Source organism: Episyrphus balteatus, chromosome 4, assembly GCF_945859705.1.
Source record: "Episyrphus balteatus chromosome 4, idEpiBalt1.1, whole genome shotgun sequence".
Lineage (NCBI taxonomy): Eukaryota > Metazoa > Arthropoda > Insecta > Diptera > Syrphidae > Episyrphus > Episyrphus balteatus.
In genome coordinates this window covers 26099666-26119502 of record NC_079137.1, presented here as the reverse complement: position 1 = coordinate 26119502, position 19837 = coordinate 26099666, and the positions used below count along the sequence as shown (strand labels likewise).

At 31.8% G+C, this 19837-nt stretch overlaps 1 protein-coding gene and 1 long non-coding RNA gene across 2 annotated transcripts in view; one reads left to right on the top strand and one right to left on the bottom strand.

Moving 5' to 3' along the window:
* Positions 1-2441: 2441 nt before the first annotated feature.
* On the bottom strand, positions 2442-3463 carry LOC129918886 (uncharacterized). The gene is made up of 3 exons (XR_008773015.1): positions 3367-3463; positions 2687-2935; positions 2442-2625 (listed from the first exon to the last, which is right to left on the bottom strand). It is a non-coding gene; the product is annotated as an uncharacterized LOC129918886 (long non-coding RNA).
* Positions 3464-3471: 8 nt separating this feature from the next.
* Positions 3472-19837, top strand: part of LOC129918884 (nuclear cap-binding protein subunit 1) — a 52464-nt gene continuing 36098 nt past the window's right edge. The window contains exons 1-3 of the mRNA XM_055999633.1: positions 3472-3626; positions 3727-5065; positions 5123-5226. Of these exons, the coding sequence (XP_055855608.1) occupies positions 3587-3626; positions 3727-5065; positions 5123-5226 (1483 nt within the window). The 5' untranslated portion in view covers positions 3472-3586. The remainder of the gene's footprint in view (positions 3627-3726; positions 5066-5122; positions 5227-19837) is intronic.

Sequence of the window (19837 nt, the reverse complement as noted above, 5' to 3'; positions counted from 1 at the left end):
TTTAATCAGAATCAAAGGGAAATTGCAGTTATTACTAAGATCTGAGTGAAGATGAAGTAGAAAATTATTATTTTGGCCGTATGCTGTGGTTTTACAGAGAAAGTTTTCTGACGACAATAATATTACGAGAAGAAAAGTCACAGTAATTTGACTTTTTCACAAGAACTATCCCAGGAAAAATATATTTTGATCGCACATTGTTTTTTTTTTTATTTATTTCATATTTTTCCGCAATAAAAATACGATATTCTATTGAAATTTACTCTTTATTTGAAGTTGGTGTTCTCAAATAAACAAACAACACGAAGAAAACTTTCAGCTTGACGTTTGAGAAATGTCAAATGTTCCAAGTGTGTGTGCAAATCCGTGTAAATCTCTCAAAAAAGAGGGATTCAAAAAAATTCGAATTCTGCTTCGTTTGAGGCGATTTTTTTTCTATGGAACATGATTTTCAGAAAAAATTCGCTTCGAGATCGCCGAAAATTCGATTTTTCAATTGAAAGGAATTCGACATTAAAAGCCCAATTATCCGACCGGAGTCGTGGGTCGGAATTCTGAGACTCTTTTTTGACGTTTCTTTTTCCACATTTTCTTTTTTCAACATTTCCTTTCATTTCATTTCGCTTTTTGGTGGAATGCAACAACAAAAAAATTTAAATCAAGAGAAATGTCAAATTTGAGTCCTTGACTCAAGAGGCATCGTGTAATAGTACGCGCCTCACAGAATGATTATCAAAATAAAATTCGAAAAAAAAAGAGTCAATCCTCTTGAGGCTTCATGTAATAGCTGACTAATGGTATAATAGCCCTGTTCCATTTGGAGGTGGCAAAGTACCACAGTACACATAAAAAGGTAATATATTCCGAACTGACATTGGTCGCCAGATTGTCAAAACATGACACTTTGGCGACCAATGTCAGCTACCGAATTCTTAATTGTTTAAAATACCGACGAAAAACGCACAAAAACCGATAAACCACGCACACCACTAATTTTTAAACAATTATTTACCATTTTCCGCCATGAAACACGAAGAAAATTTGTTATTTTAATAGTACAGACAAATGTACTTCAAAAGTGCATCAGCGAAGCACTTCTGGAAGTGGTTCTGATGTACATTTTCCAGTACTTTTTTACCTACAGAAAAAGCACTGAAACTTGTACTTTTAAAGTACTTATTTGGAGCACTTTCATGGGTTTATATCCGTATTGCTAAAATCCATATTTTAATTTCATCTGAAAATAAAAAAATCTTCAAAACAAACAAACAATTCTTTTAAACAACTATTATTTAATATTTTATTGGAAAACACAAAATGGTTTTTTTAGAAAACAAAATACATAAAAAAAAGATCCTTGGGCACGCGACTGTGGCCTGGCCAGTTGAGAAAAATGAAAAAGAAAAAAATACTCTGCAGTCTGCACTTTGGTGGTAGTTTTTGTATCTTGTTTTGATTTTTTTTTTCTAAGTGCTCAAGGCTGAAGCTGCTGTAAACTCAGTCAATGATGTCTGGAATTGATTGCACTAAAAGACAGAAAAATCAACAACTTTATAATTTATCAATTTTATAATCAGCATACCTTTATTTTCCAAATCAATTGGTGGTTGTTTTTGTATTACTTTTTTTTTCTAAATGCACAAGGCTGAGGCTGTGCATTTTGATGGTGGAAATAAACTTTTGTGGCGTGCCGAAGAATTTGTGTGGTAGATATTGTTTAGAGAAAATAGTTTTCACAAATTACACTCAACACTGAGAAGATTATATATTTTTTAAATTAAATTGTTTTTATTTTTATTCTTCAAATATAGCAGCGAAAATTTTTTTTGATGTTGCTGTGGCTGTGGCTATCAAGGTTTTACTGGTTTCACTAGAAAATATAAAATGTAGGAAAAGTCAAATCAAACGCGAGCCGCCATTACAAAAGAGACAAAACTTTGTGCATTGCATACATCGCGCTCTTTTCCTCCCATTTATCAAAGAAGAGTTTATTTTTTCAGGAGAAACAAAACTTCTATTTTTGGAGGGGAGAGATTTTGGTAAATAAGGAAACACATACATTATCAAAATAAGCTTTGTTTGTGGTTGTATTTTCCCCTAAACTACTGAGGTTTGGTTTGCAGGGTTATTATGTGTACTGTGGCAACCCTTCAAGCAAACAGGTCCGACCTCGGTCCGAATCCGGTCCGCCTGAGGCGGAGCTGAGTCCGACTTCGGATCAGAAACTGGTCCGAAGGCGGCTCAAATTAGTATGGAAATTATAATCACCGCGAAGTCGATTGCATATGTATTGGTGTGGTGAAAATCTCCATTCCGAGAAAACGGAGCCGAAGGCGGACCTGAGCCGGAGCAGCGAAAACCTACCAGAAAGAGGAATAAGAAAGGGATGACATTTCGCATTTGCGACCAAAAAAAGAACAAGATTTATTTTGTTTTTTCACTGAAACTGTTTTATTTTTTATTTTATTTTGGCAAACGAAATTTTCACAATAAATACAATATAAAATACAATACATTTTTTTTCATTTTATTTCATTTGATGCTGCTGCTGTTGTTGGTGTTTTTTTTAGATACCCAATCGCATGTTTCACCTTCTAGATTTTTCTTCATCATTAGAGATTACATCTACAACACAAGAAGAAACAATATTTTAACCCAAACACTTTGAGCGATATATAAAACATACCTTTTTTGTTTTCCATATTGTTTATAATTTAATAAAATTGTTTATAATTAATAAACTAACATTATACAAACAACGACACGAGACACGACGCGACCAAACACTTCAACAAAAAATAACAAAATGACGCTTTGGCTCTTGTTGGCCTTGTCTTTCTTTTCCTTTTCTCATTTTTCACCACGATTCTCGTTCGACTTTGTGTTCATACACAAAAAGTTGCAAGTGTGTGAGTGCAAGCCCGATTTTCGCGGTCTGAGGTCGGAGTTTCTTTGTTGAACTCAGTTTTCTTGCTTGAAGGGAAAGTACTACTACCCTTCAAGCAAGAAAACTGAGTTCAACAAAGAAACTCCGACCTCAGACCGCGAAAATCGGGCTTGCACAAGGCGAGATACGACACGCCACAAACACTGGAAGAAAAAAAATAAAATGAAGTTGACGCTTTGTTTTTCTGTTCCCTTTGTCTTTCCTTCGTCAATTTTCCTTTTCGCACTTTTTCACCACGATTCTCGTTCGACTTTTGTGTTCACACACAAAAAGTTGCAAGTATGTGAGTGCAAGCCCGATTTTCGCGGTCTGAGGTCGGAGTTTCTTTGTTGAACTCAGTTTTCTTGCTTGAAGGGTAGTAGTAAACTACCACCTCCAATGGAACAGGGCTAATCTTGTTTTCTTCATGCAGCACGCACCGAGTGTAAATCGGCCTTAAATATGGATCCTGGAATAATGGAACATAGAATTCCGATTTCCAATAATGTCACTTTTTCTTTGATGCTTTTAACTTTTGACATCAAAATCGAAAGCGTCTTAGCAATTTGCATCGTTGATTATATTAAAGTGAAATACTTTAATAAACTTATAAAAATTGATCAAATTACAATTAATAAACTCAAAAATTAAACAACAAATATGAACAGAAGACGCGCACATGAAGACGACGATGGATATTGTAGGTGTCATCGCACTGAACTAAAAAAAAAAACTAACCTAAAAATATCTGCTCTAGTTTCATTTTTATGGAAACACTTTCAATATTATTTTTCTTTTAGATAATCGTAGCCGCAAACGTCGTCGTGTCTCTGAAAATCAAGAAATCGAAGATCGATTAGAATCTTTAATCCTTCGTGTAGGTGAGAGAAGTACATCGTCGGTCGAATCCAATCTTGAGGGATTGGTTTCCGTCTTGGAAGCTGACTTAGGTACTTTTCGTTTAAAAATCCTTCGAATCCTCTCAGAATGCGCTGTAAAAATGCCCGAAAAGTGTACCATCTACACAACACTTGTTGGCTTACTAAATGCAAAGAACTACAAATTTGGAGGAGAATTCGTTGACCATATGGTTAAGACTTTCAAGGATAGTTTGAAGATGTGCCGCTGGGATGCAGCCAGGTACTCGCTTAGATTTTTGGCCGATTTGGTTAATTGCCACGTCATATCGGCGTCGAGTTTATTGCAATTACTTGACATAATGATTGATGTGTCCAACGAAGATAATGTGCCGCAGGTGCGTCGTGATTGGTATGTCTTTGCTGTTCTGTCTACTCTTCCATGGGTTGGCAGGGATCTTTACGAAAAAAAAGAATCATCTTTGGAGAGTCTTTTGCTAAGAATTGAAGTTTTTCTCAATAAACGAACAAAAAAACACCACAATGCTTTGAGAGTTTGGTCCGTAGATGCACCTCATCCTCAGGAAGAGTACTTGGACTGCTTGTGGGCACAGATAAGAAAGTTGCGACAGGACAATTGGGCTGAAAAACATATCCCACGGCCATATTTAGCTTTCGATTCGGTACTCTGTGAGGCATTGCAGCACAATTTGCCCCAGATTGTTCCACCGCAACATCACGAATCGTTTGTTTATCCGATGCCATGGGTCGTGTATCGTATGTTCGACTATACAGATTGTCCAGATGGACCAAATTTGCCTGGGGCACATTCCATTGAGAGGTTTTTGATTGAAGAGCATTTGCATCATATAATTGAAACTCATAGGCTGGAGCGAAAGGATTGTGCAGCGCAGTTGCTGGCGTTTCCTTACAAGAACAAGATTCCTCTGGAATATTGCATTGTTGAGGTAATATTTGCTGAACTATTCCACATGCCGACGCCAAGGTATCTAGATATAGTGTATGGGTCGATTCTGATTGAGTTGTGCAAACTTCAACCAGCGACATTGCCTCAAGTATTGGCTCAGGCAACAGAGATTTTGTTCATGCGGATAGATTCAATGAACACATCGTGCTTCGATCGTTTTGTTAATTGGTTCTCCTACCATTTGAGTAATTTCAAATTCACTTGGTCGTGGGATGAATGGGATAGTTGTTTATTATTGGATGCAGAGCATCCAAGACCTAAATTCATTCAAGAAGTGTTGCAGAAGTGTTTGCGGTAAAAAATAAATTATTTGAATTGTTTGAAGGCTGAAATTATTATTTCTGTTTTCAGATTGTCATATCATCAGAGGATTACAGAGATGATGCCTGAAGCATATGCTCAGCTGATACCAATTGCTCCGCAGCCAAACTACAAGTACGCTTCAGAAGGAGCTGGTATGTTGATTTTCATAATTATTGTTTTATTTGGGATGAAAGTCTTAAAAAAGCACTTTAACAGGAACAAAGAACTTGGTTAAGTTAGTATATAGGCAGATTTTTTGTTTTTAATTTTCAAAGAGAAACACATCTTCGTGTTATTTAGGCGCTTTTATAACATGGTGTCCACTAAATTTGAATGTCGGGGAACACAATTTTGGTCAGGAAATGTCAGGGAATGTCCGGAAATTTGGAAATCGGTCAGGTAGAAACAAAATGTCATTTATTATCAATCACGAACGGGATTCCTAAAAGAAAAAACATAAACTTCTTCAAGTGTCTACTGACACGATGGGCCAAATGTCAATTTCTTATTTGAAAAAAAAAATCATGCAAGAGTTTAAAGAGACGGACCCAGATGCTATGCAACTCCTTAATATTGGGGTATATGGTCTTCATGTTCATGGTCTCGTGAGTGTTACTTGTTTGGGCCTTCATACTTTTTTAAGACTTGTTTATAAAGTTTTCTGCAAGAAGAAGTTTGTTTACATCCGAAACGGGGTGTACTAAATTTACTTTAAAATATTGCGCATTTCGATAGTTAGAGAAAATATATTTGTATACTATTACATCAGCATTTTAACTTTTTTTTCAAGGCGAAAAACCTTCAGTACTTTACAATTTCAATTTCGTTCAGTTCTGGCCATATAAACTATTAGAAAAACCCAGTTTTGATCCATTGAAGTCGGTTTTGTTTTTTTTGATAAAAATGATTATTGTTCATTTTTTTACTTTTCGAATATTTGTATTCTATGTTGTGTTTTGGTTTCACAGATCCTTTATATAACTCTCAAACCCCTAATACTATCATATTACGTTTCTTCAATAAATTCGAATTATTCATTTTTTCAACTAAAAATTATTTTAATTAATTTTTCGCGTCGGTTTTTTTCAAATTTTATAAATGCAATTTGGTAGAGCGTTCAATTTAAGAAAATGATTAAATCTAGCCTTTTTGATGAACCTTTAAAAAGTTATAAAATTCTAAACTCAAAAACACAATCTTTCCCATGTAAATCATATGGGAAATTTAAATTTGCGATGCGGCGGTACTTAATGTTAATATTAAGGGCTGAAACTTTTACAGTATTTTTTTTTTCGTCATTTCCAACAATACCGAAAAGTATTACTTTGAACAAAAAAATTTTTTTTTTTGAATCAGTCTAATGTATATCTTTTAATTTCGCTTTGTCCTGGATGTAAACAAATTAAAATCCATTTTTAATATTAATACGCTTATATTAGCTTCATTTCTAACTAACTAAGTAACAATGTAATTTTGAAACTAAATTTTTACCAACTTCCAATTGAATCGTCAGTTGAAAAAACAGAATAAGTCCAAAAAAACATGAAAAAAAGTCAAGAAAAGTTTTTTTGCTTTTTTAACGGTATTTTTTTTTTCGAGCTGAGATAGTCATATTGCATTGCTCTAAATAAATACAGAAGATTAAATTTCCTTCAAAATGCTGGACTGAAAATGTTTTTTCATTGAAAATTAACCGAAGAATGACCATTCGAACCTATCTTTATTTTCCCATTTTTTGTTTTACTCATGTTAAAAATAGACCACAACAAAAATTTTTCTTTTACTATGTATAACACTTTTTTGCTTTGATTACTCAAACTCTATCAATAGTTAATCGATTGCTATCATTAAAACTTTTGATTTAAATATGTAAATTATGTGTTTATTTCATTCCAAATTTGCCGTTTGGGTGAAATTTCAAACCGTAAGTTGTAAGAACGGAATAAGTCCAACGTTTTTAAACCGTTATACCTCTTTACCAGAAACCGATAGAAATATAACACGGTGTAACACTCAAAATATAAGCGGGGGTCTATCTCCCCCCGTTTAGGTGGGAGGGGCAGTTTTCTAAAAAAAAATTATCAAAATAAAAAAAAAATATTAAAAAACAACGGCAACACTTACAGTAATAAATGATACCATTTCCGAAAGGCAAAATTGTACATTTATGTTTCTATGTCTTCTAGTTTTTGAGAAAATTGAAAAATAAAAACAAATAAAAACAAAAAATATTTTCAAAAAAGAAAAATCTGATAAAATAATTTTTCAATTTTCTCAAAAACTAGAAGACATAGAAACATATAGGAATCAATTCAATATAAGTTCAAGTGACCTCAACTCCAAAAATTTTATAAAGCGTTTCGCCCAGGTACGACAGTGGGCTCATCAGTTAGATCTGTCGTACCCTTACTAAGACGCCTTATTTTGGTCGATGTTTACCGACACTATAAAACTCACAGCATGAATATACTGTGAATTATAATATTCTAAGGGAATTTGTTTAAATTCAGACACTTAGAAAATGTATGCCCGTGGTCAGGCTTTATAATAACGGAGAAAAAAATAACAAAAATAATAAAAAATTATTAAAATTATTTTAATTTTAAGTGGAGTGATTGAATATAATTCAATATAATTTTAATAATTTTTTATTATTTTTGTTATTTTTTTCTATAATATTATAATTCACAGTATATTCATGCTGTGAGTTTTATATAGTGTCGGTAAACATCGACCAAAATAAGGCGTCTTAGTAAGGGTACGTTAGATCTAACTGATGAGCCCACTGTCGTACCTGGGCGAAACGCTTTATAAAATTTTTGGAGTTGAGGTCACTTGAACTTATATTGAATTATATTCAATCACTCCACTTAAAATAAAAATAATTTTAATAATTTTTTATTATTTTTGTGATTTTTTTCTCCGTTATTATATAAGCCTGACCACGGGCATACATTTTCTAAGTGTCTGAATTTAAACAAATTCCCTAAGAATATTATAATTCACAGTATATTCATGCTGTGAGTTTTATATAGTGTCGGTAAACATCGACCAAAATAAGGCGTCTTAGTAAGGGTACGACAGATCTAACTGATGAGCCCACTGTCGTACCTGGGCGAAACGCTTTATAAAATTTTTGGAGTTGAGGTCACTTGAACTTATATTGAATTATATTCAATCATTCCACTTAAAATAAAAATAATTTTAATAATTTTTTATTATTTTTGTTATTTTTTTCTTCGTTATCATATAGGAATCAATTGAGGCAATTTTCTGTGTGAGTATTTTTTTTATTAAAATTCACAGTCTGGACAAAAATAGTATAAAATGAGTGTTAAAAATTTTTGTTTCGCCTATTTTTAACTTTGAAATCGATTATTTCAAAAACTATTGGTTATAATATACTAGCTAACCCCCACCCGCTTCGCTGAGTGTACTTTTTAAAAAAATAGAACCTGTTTGAAAATACATTTAAACCGAAAAAAATGGTTTATTGTAATGAACATTAACCAATTTATTGTAATTTATGCAGTTATTGGACATTGTTAATGGAATAGCGGCACTTGATTCGGATGGCCGAATTACACTTCAAAACAATTTTTTCAATGTAAATTCAAAAAATGAATTGATTCAAAGTGTTTTTCCAAGTATAAAGACAAATTACAAAAATCATACTTGGCTGAGTGAACGTGCAATAATGGCTGTTACAAATAAAAATGTTTCTGAAATCAATGCAACAATTTTAAACTATATAAATGCACAATGTTTTGCCTACAAATCGGTTGACCCTATCACAAATGAAAGCAATGTATCAAATTACCAAACGGAGTTTTTGAATTCATTGGATATACCAGGACTATAATGTATCAAAAAGCCTTGCCATATTATTAGGTCCAATCGAAAAAATACAATTTTTTGGTTCATGCTGCTGAATTTTTAAAGTTTTTGTCGAAATGTCTTTAATTTTTTTTATCCCATTTACCTGCGCTTATCATGTAGATACGGATTGCCTTAAAAAAAGTCAAAGAATTCATACTTTTTGATACAAAATAACGTACATAGGGGGATAAGCTCCAAAAGAAGTTTCCTATGGAATTCATGCCGGGAGAATTATCAGACCGTTCCAATACTTGAATTTGTATATCGAGGAATAACGTGACATTCTTAACTTTATGGCAAAAACCCAGTCTTGCATAGATATAGATGCTTCGAGTCTCCAGCCTATTCTGAAATCGTAAAATCAAAACGTTCCCAAGCTCCTTTTGTTTTGGTCTGGAGCTATGGCGTTTTCCTTTCCCTGAAATAGCAGCACAGCCAATAATGATCAGAGGATGTTTTTTTTATTTGATTAACGTACTTGCCTGGTCTTATACGAAAAAAAAAACTACTCCAAATCTAAGAAAATTACGTACTATCCAGACGATCAGAGCTTCTATGTTTATGCGAAATGCGATCCTTGCCATTAAAGTTAAGCATGTCACGTTATTCCTCGGTACAAAAAAATTAAGTATTGGACCGGTCTGGTAATTATCCGGGCGTGAATTCCATAGGAAACGTCTTTTAGAGCTTATCTCCTATTGTACGTTATTTTGTATCAAAAAGTATGAATTCTTTGACTTTTTTTAAGTCAATCCGTATCTACATGATAAGTTCAAGTAAATGGGACAAATAAAATTCAAGATATTTCGACAAAAACTTTGAAAATTCAGCAACATGAACCAAAAAATTGTATTTTTTCGCTTGGCCCTAATAATATGGCAAGGTACTGTAGGTGTTTCATTAACCTGCATATTCAAAGGCAATTTAAGAACCGAGTGTGCTGTACGGCCACCATCTAATAACATGGCTGCAATTTCCAGAGAGAATGCTATTTTATTTTCAGATCGTATTTTTGCTAAAAGTAATGATATCAAAAATGTTTTTCCCGTACCATCAGGTGCATCTAAGAAATACAAACCACAACTCTGATTGATGACACCTTGCATAGTAGTGTCATACTTCGGGAATTGGTTTGCACAAATATTCTTAATTCAACGCAATTGTATTGCCTTCCGCGTAGTATTTCTTGATCAAGAACATCTTGCTCTTCACGATTTGGAGCAACCAATCCTAATTGTGCTAATGCTTTATTCGCAATCATCAAACAAAACACGTGTCCTAAATAAAGATCACAACTTGATTATACATTTTTTCATTTGTGTAATCCAAATGTGGATTTAATGTCACACGGCGCATTCGGTGTATCTAATCCTAATCACATCTAATACTAATCTAAAGTTCGAGTGGATTTGAATGTGATTATATTTACTGAGAACAATATGATGTGGCGAAGACAAAACAGATGCACCAGGAAGCGTTGAGTCCCAATGAGTGTCTGCTTCAAGCAAATTCAAACGTTGACAGGCATCACAGACTATAAACAATAATTATTATTTTGAAAGCCTGTCTTAATATATTTTTTTTACAAATAAAGCTTAGTTAAACTTTTTAAAAAGCAAGAGTGTTTTTTCATTCGTACATATTGCCACCTATGTGAAAGTGGGAGAAAAGGTATTATTTTTTTTATACAAACCATCTACATATTAATACCTTTCAAACAAACAACAAATTACCAAAATCGGACCAGCCAAACGCGAGTTTATCGGCCACACACACTTAACGAACTCATTTTTATATATAAGATGATTTAAAAATAAGAAAATTAGAAAATTGTACAATTTTGCCTTTCGGAAATGGTATCACTTATTACTGTAAGTGTTGCCGTTGTTTTTTAATAATTTTTTTTAGAAAACTGCCCCTCCCACCTAAACGGGGGGAGATAGACCCCCTTCCCTAAGAAAAAAATGTTTGTATTGAGCAGTTATCAAATCCTGGCGCCCAAGTTATCCTACTACGTGCCGAAACAACATTTTTGTTCTATACCTAAAAGTTCGAATTTCTGTATCTGGGTTGAAATCGAAAAATTTTTTTTTCTAAGCCAATTTTGAACTGATTTTCATAAAAAATACCTCGTTTGGTTTGGAAATAAATATTATTTTAGAATATATTTTTAAAACAGCATGCTGTTGTGAAAATATATGCTTTAATTTGATGTCGAAGTTGGATAAATGACGAAAAAAATGGAATTTTCGAACATTGACAGCTTATAAATTCTGATGGTTTAACCGCGTTACATGTTTTATACATTGTTGAAAAGGTATATTTATCTCCTATTAAAAACTGTAAAAAATCGAAAATGGGTAAAAATTTGACGAAGCTATAAGGTCAAAAAAACCTTTTTTTGTCCCTAACTCCAGATTTTGGGGGTGTTAGGGACTTTTTAAATACCGTTCCGTAATCAGTGCGACTAGCTCTACAAAATGTGATAGGTCTCCGCCCGCGCATATTTTAAAACCTCATTTTTGTAACACCGTTAATTGGTGTCTCATTTTATCTGAAGGTCGAACATATGAAAACAGTAAAATACAGAAGCTATTCATTTTTTTGCGTTTTCCCAACAATTTTGCAAAATGGACTTATTCCGTTCTTAGAACTTACGATTCAATTATCGTATCGAACTGAAACTTTGAACGTATATGCAGTTCAGATAGCACAATATTTTGGTGGTCCGGACCCTGGGGAGGGGCAGTGGGGGGGTTGAAACACCCCAAAACAGCTTTAGCCTGAAACTTTGTACCTACATATAATATGTAGCCCAGATGACTAGAGGCGAAATTTTTTTAGGACCAACACCAACGGTACCTACCAGATAACGAAAAGATCCAAGTTATTTTTATTTTTCAAAAACGATTTCGATCAAAATTTTTGTGTGTAATGCTGCAAATATGTTTCATTTTTTGAAATAAAAAATATATTCTTAACCGTCATTAACGGCACTTTCCATAAAACGTTTTTCCATAGACAGTTTTTATACAAAAGCGTTACAGTAGCCGTAAAAAATTTGCAAAATTTTCGAACACAATTTTGGATTTTTAACAAATATTTCAAAATAATTTTTGAAAAATTTAGTTTTTGAAAACAGGTTGATGAATTAATAATGATATGATGATAATGATGGCATACAAAACTTATCTTTTTTAATGTTAGAAAAATTTTACACATACAGTGGCGGTCAAAAAAATAGCAGTGCATCGAAAAATATTTCAAATAAAATATAAAACATAAAAAGAGTTTCGATGTTGGATTTATTTTTTAGAGTAAAACTATTTTAGATACATTCTAGATTAATTTTTAGTATGAATGAAATTTAATTTATTGCTAATAGCTAAGCAATAATCCAAAAACAAAATAAACCTAAAAATTAAGCGGTCAAAATAATAGCAGTGATTTTCTTTTTCTAGTAAATTATAATAAAACAAAGGCACAAAAAGTTCAAATAAACGGTATTTTACTTGGCAAAAGCTAGCATTTGCTCCCTTGACCTTTATTTTTAATTAAAGCTTGGCAAAAACCTTTTATGGGGCCGACAAGTCGCTGAGATCTGTGAGGTGTTTTAGCTCACCAAACCTGCTCAACAACGGTCCATAACTGCCGTTATGTTTGGGTTTTGCTTTATAAACTTCTTCTTTTACACTCCGCTTCAACTTAATAAGCACACAAATTTTCAAAGGTATTTTGTCCATTTTTTCCTATAATTGAGCTTTCATGTAACATTTGATGATGTTTACAGTTAGCTTGCGATGTTGAGAAACCAAATCAGAAAGAATAATTCTCAAAGTACCGCTATTTTTTTTCGTGTTCTCTTACAAAGCGTCCCATATGGAAAAATGCAGTTTTTTTTTGCGTCAACTGAATAGACACACGGTCTTTCAAGGTCAATATCTTCGTTGTTTATGAGAGTTTTGAGCTGTTTGGCATACCAAATCAAAGGTTGAAATGTTCTCAGTGAGATTTTGTCATTTAATTAAAATTTAAAAAAAAGTAGTAGATTAAAAGCTTTTAATACTGTCGACAGAGCTAAAATTAATTTGTTAACGGAACAAGTACTGACCGGGTCTGCTTTAGATACCAAAATTGATCGGAGTTTTAGTGTGTTGCCTATTCGTACCTCAAAAATAAAAGTTCGTACAGGAAAAATATGAATTAAGGTAAAAAAACGGCAAAAATAGCAGTTAATCGACGAGAAATTTTGAGATCTGCCTCCAATTCATTTGACTCTGGGGCAAAAATCAAACAAAAAGCTGGTGTTTCTGCAAGTTTTTCAACACTCCGCAGAGTAATTAACAGCACGGATCATTTTAACCAATTAAAAGTCCAAAAGAAACCAACTTTAAACAAGCAACAAAAAGGTATTCGTTTAGAATTTTCTAGACTCCATATGAGCTGGAAAATGAGTGACGCAAAGTGGTTTTTTTCATTTGAAAAAGGTCAATTTTGATGGCCCCGATCACTTCAATTATGAATCCATCAAAATTGACCTTTTTCAAATGAAAAAAACCACTTTGCGTCACTCATTTTTCCAGCTCATATGGAGTCTAGAAAATTCTAAACGAATACCTTTTTGTTGCTTGTTTAAAGTTGGTTTCTTTTCACTGACCGCTTAATTTTTAGGTTTATTTTGTTTTTGGATTATTGCTTAGCTATTAGCAATAAATTAAATTTCATTCATACTAAAAATTAATCTAGAATGTATCTAAAATAGTTTTACTAAAAAATAAATCCAACATCGAAACTCTTTTTATGTTTTATATTTTATTTGAAATATTTTTCGATGCACTGCTATTTTTTTGACCGCAGCTGTACATATGTGTTTAGGAATATAAAGATTTGGTTTTATATACTAAAACAAATCTTTATATTCCTAAACACATATGTACAGCTGCGGTCAAAAAAATAGCAGTGCATCGAAAAATATTTCAAATAAAATATAAAACATAAAAAGAGTTTCGATGTTGGATTTATTTTTTAGTAAAACTATTTTAGATACATTCTAGATTAATTTTTAGTATGAATGAAATTTAATTTATTGCTAATAGCTAAGCAATAATCCAAAAACAAAATAAACCTAAAAATTAAGCGGTCAAAATAATAGCAGTGATTTTCTTTTTCTAGTAAATTATAATAAAACAAAGGCACAAAAAGTTCAAATAAACGGTATTTTACTTGGCAAAAGCTAGCATTTGCTCCCTTGACCTTTATTTTTAATTAAAGCTTGGCAAAAACCTTTTATGGGGCCGACAAGTCGCTGAGATCTGTGAGGTGTTTTAGCTCACCAAACCTGCTCAACAACGGTCCATAACTGCCGTTATGTTTGGGTTTTGCTTTATAAACTTCTTCTTTTACACTCCGCTTCAACTTAATAAGCACACAAATTTTCAAAGGTATTTTGTCCATTTTTTCCTATAATTGAGCTTTCATGTAACATTTGATGATGTTTACAGTTAGCTTGCGATGTTGAGAAACCAAATCAGAAAGAATAATTCTCAAAGTACCGCTATTTTTTTTCGTGTTCTCTTACAAAGCGTCCCATATGGAAAAATGCAGTTTTTTTTTGCGTCAACTGAATAGACACACGGTCTTTCAAGGTCAATATCTTCGTTGTTTATGAGAGTTTTGAGCTGTTTGGCATACCAAATCAAAGGTTGAAATGTTCTCAGTGAGATTTTGTCATTTAATTAAAATTTAAAAAAAAGTAGTAGATTAAAAGCTTTTAATACTGTCGACAGAGCTAAAATTAATTTGTTAACGGAACAAGTACTGACCGGGTCTGCTTTAGATACCAAAATTGATCGGAGTTTTAGTGTGTTGCCTATTCGTACCTCAAAAATAAAAGTTCGTACAGGAAAAATATGAATTAAGGTAAAAAAACGGCAAAAATAGCAGTTAATCGACGAGAAATTTTGAGATCTGCCTCCAATTCATTTGACTCTGGGGCAAAAATCAAACAAAAAGCTGGTGTTTCTGCAAGTTTTTCAACACTCCGCAGAGTAATTAACAGCACGGATCATTTTAACCAATTAAAAGTCCAAAAGAAACCAACTTTAAACAAGCAACAAAAAGGTATTCGTTTAGAATTTTCTAGACTCCATATGAGCTGGAAAATGAGTGACGCAAAGTGGTTTTTTTCATTTGAAAAAGGTCAATTTTGATGGCCCCGATCACTTCAATTATGAATCCATCAAAATTGACCTTTTTCAAATGAAAAAAACCACTTTGCGTCACTCATTTTTCCAGCTCATATGGAGTCTAGAAAATTCTAAACGAATACCTTTTTGTTGCTTGTTTAAAGTTGGTTTCTTTTCACTGACCGCTTAATTTTTAGGTTTATTTTGTTTTTGGATTATTGCTTAGCTATTAGCAATAAATTAAATTTCATTCATACTAAAAATTAATCTAGAATGTATCTAAAATAGTTTTACTAAAAAATAAATAATAAATCCAACATCAAATAAAATATAAAACTATGTTTTATATTTTATTTGAAATATTTTTCGATGCACTGCTATTTTTTTGACCGCAGCTGTACATATGTGTTTAGGAATATAAAGATTTGGTTTTATATACTAAAACAAATCTTTATATTCCTAAACACATATGTACAGCTGCGGTCAAAAAAATAGCAGTGCATCGAAAAATATTTCAAATAAAATATAAAACATAAAAAGTTTATATTTTATTTGAAATATTTTTCGATGCACTGCTATTTTTTTGACCGCAGCTGTACATATGTGTTTAGGAATATAAAGATTTGGTTTTATATACTAAAACAAATCTTTATATTCCTAAACACATATGTACAGCTGCGGTCAAAAAAATAGCAGTGCATCGAAAAATATTTCAAATAAAATATAAAACATAAAAAGAGTTTCGATGTTGGATTTATTTTTTAGTAAAACTATTTTAGATACATTCTAGATTAATTTTTAGTATGAATGAAATTTAATTTATTGCTAATAGCTAAGCAATAATCCAAAAACAAAATAAACCTAAAAATTAAGCGGTCAGTGAAAAGAAACCAACTTTAAACAAGCAACAAAAAGGTATTCGTTTAGAATTTTCTAGACTCCATATGAGCTGGAAAATGAGTGACGCAAAGTGGTTTTTTTCATTTGAAAAAGGTCAATTTTGATGGCCCCGATCACTTCAATTATGAATCCATCAAAATTGACCTTTTTCAAATGAAAAAAACCACTTTGCGTCACTCATTTTTCCAGCTCATATGGAGTCTAGAAAATTCTAAACGAATACCTTTTTGTTGCTTGTTTAAAGTTGGTTTCTTTTCACTGACCGCTTAATTTTTAGGTTTATTTTGTTTTTGGATTATTGCTTAGCTATTAGCAATAAATTAAATTTCATTCATACTAAAAATTAATCTAGAATGTATCTAAAATAGTTTTACTAAAAAATAAATAATAAATCCAACATCAAATAAAATATAAAACTATGTTTTATATTTTATTTGAAATATTTTTCGATGCACTGCTATTTTTTTGACCGCAGCTGTACATATGTGTTTAGGAATATAAAGATTTGGTTTTATATACTAAAACAAATCTTTATATTCCTAAACACATATGTACAGCTGCGGTCAAAAAAATAGCAGTGCATCGAAAAATATTTCAAATAAAATATAAAACATAAAAAGTTTATATTTTATTTGAAATATTTTTCGATGCACTGCTATTTTTTTGACCGCAGCTGTACATATGTGTTTAGGAATATAAAGATTTGGTTTTATATACTAAAACAAATCTTTATATTCCTAAACACATATGTACAGCTGCGGTCAAAAAAATAGCAGTGCATCGAAAAATATTTCAAATAAAATATAAAACATAAAAAGAGTTTCGATGTTGGATTTATTTTTTAGTAAAACTATTTTAGATACATTCTAGATTAATTTTTAGTATGAATGAAATTTAATTTATTGCTAATAGCTAAGCAATAATCCAAAAACAAAATAAACCTAAAAATTAAGCGGTCAGTGAAAAGAAACCAACTTTAAACAAGCAACAAAAAGGTATTCGTTTAGAATTTTCTAGACTCCATATGAGCTGGAAAATGAGTGACGCAAAGTGGTTTTTTTCATTTGAAAAAGGTCAATTTTGATGGCCCCGATCACTTCAATTATGAATCCATCAAAATTGACCTTTTTCAAATGAAAAAAACCACTTTGCGTCACTCATTTTTCCAGCTCATATGGAGTCTAGAAAATTCTAAACGAATACCTTTTTGTTGCTTGTTTAAAGTTGGTTTCTTTTCACTGACCGCTTAATTTTTAGGTTTATTTTGTTTTTGGATTATTGCTTAGCTATTAGCAATAAATTAAATTTCATTCATACTAAAAATTAATCTAGAATGTATCTAAAATAGTTTTACTAAAAAATAAATCCAACATCGAAACTCTTTTTATGTTTTATATTTTATTTGAAATATTTTTCGATGCACTGCTATTTTTTTGACCGCAGCTGTACATATGTGTTTAGGAATATAAAGATTTGTTTTAGTATATAAAACCAAATCGAACAAGTATTAACAACTTAACTGTCCAATGAGTCCCATATGACTCAAAATATATGTTTTGTCCCAAGCCTTTAGAGTCCCATGTATCATATATGATTCATATACATAATTTATTGAAAACAACTGCACCGTCCTCATACAATGTGATTAAAAAACCTATCTACGTTCAATATTATTTTGTTTATTTGAAGGATTCATCACTCCACGTCCCATGAGTCATATATGATTCATAAAGACGTGTTTCTAAAAACGTGTTTGCTATATGAAAGTATGGCTATAGAACATAATTTATTCATGAATGTGTAGGAAAAGAAGAAATACTTTACCAAACTGCAAAAGAAATTGGAAAAATGTTTGAGCAAAAAAAGTTATTTCATAAAAAAATCTTTGATATTTTTTGAAGATTTTTTTTTTTTATTTTTGGAGAAGTTATATGTAAACAAATGGAAAAATTTTTTTAACACGATCCACAGTTATTGTATAGGTTGTTACAAAATATAAACATTAAAACACCATTAATAGTACAGCGACTGAAAAAAACAAATCTAGTCAAAATTGTAGAGGTATCAAAATTTAAATGCAGGAAAATTAAAAGAGGCTTGATTATAGGTTTGTTCCAGACTTTTTGTGCACTAAATTCGGCAGTCTGTCAAATTAATGAGAGTTGGAAGAGAATTCTCTCAGAAGGAAATAAAACTACGAAAGACTGCCAAAAAGTCTGGAACAAGTTGAACACCATTATACAACACAATTTCATATTTTATGCTTTATTCGAAAAACATTAACACTTTTTTAATGCAAAAAACACGTAAACGCGATTCAATTTAAAAAAATCACTACAATTTGATTTGTTTTCTTCTCTATTTATTTGTTTGACATACGGCAACTTTTCTCTGGGCTAAATTTGTCAGGGTGGGGAAATTTTTAACTCTCTCGTGAGCGCTCTCTTCTACACAATTTTTGAAGTTGGGAACAGACTCTGACCAAAAATAACCAAAAATTACTAAACTCGGCAGTTGCAAACTGAGTGTGGAACGGACCTTATGTGTTTTGTCTTGTATGGTTTTCCACACGCTAGTCGTTTTTTAAAATACGTTTTGATCAATTGAGATTTTAAGCAATCTGTCTTTACCTTTTTCCTTTCTATCTTAACTGTTTATTAAAGAAGTACAATAATAAAATCAAATCAAATCAATTCTGAGGAAAACAAAAGCATACATGCATAATACACGCCACTTTTTCTCAAAATTGAAATGTCAAAATTTTTTTTTCGTTTTTTTTTTTTCTTCGACACTGACGTTTGGCTTAAAAGCCCAATACCTCGAAAACGACTCATCTTATGTCGAATTCCTTTGTCTGCTTTTACATGAAGACGCAAGAGTCAAGATTCAATGAAGAGTAAGGGAGAAAGAAAGTTCGAAAAAGAGGGATGGAAGATTTTTTACCCTGTGAGTCCCCGGTCGAAAATTTTGAGACTCATTTTGACGTCTCTCTTTGATCTTGTTCTTTTTTTTGCTGTTTTGCTTTAATTGATTTCGTCAGTGGCAGAGTTCGCTTCGTCGGATGTATATTATTTGGGTGTATACTAACTTTTGTTAATTTATTTAAATGTTTTCGTTGCACATAGAGCCCCCTGATGTTGTTTTTTGTATATTTTGGTGCTTTTTTTAAATAAAAATAGATACGAAAACAAGAACAAAATAATATAAAAAAAATAGCTTTCAAATTTGCGTCTTATAAAAATTACTACGTGTAGAAGCGCGCGACGCACCGAAGGGAAAATCAAAAGGAAATTCGAAGATAATTTCTGCGCCTTGCGTCTTCATGTAAAAGCAGACTTTCAATGCAAAAATCGAATTTTCGGCGATCTCGAAGCGAATTTTTTCTGAAAATCATGTTCCATAGAAAAAAAATTCGCCTCAAACGAAGCAGAATTCGAATTTGTTTTAATCCCTCTTTTTTGAGAGATTTATGTCGTTTTCCAAAATTCAAGGAGTGACACTCCTAGCTATATAATCACTCCAAAAGGAGTGATTTCAAATTCCAAAATTAAAAAAGGAGTGAATTTTTGGAGTGAATTCTTCACTCCCAAAATTTTGAGGGAGTGACGGAGTGATTACCAATACTTCTACATTTGACTTCATGTACTGCTTGTCAAATTGTTGGGTGGTTGTTTTAACTTTTTTTTGTGAAGGAAATTATATTTATTTACAAAAAAATTCAATAAAGTATTGTAAAAAATCACTAAAAGTGAATTTAAAAGATTGTGTTATTATTTTATTCATTATTTCGTATTACAAA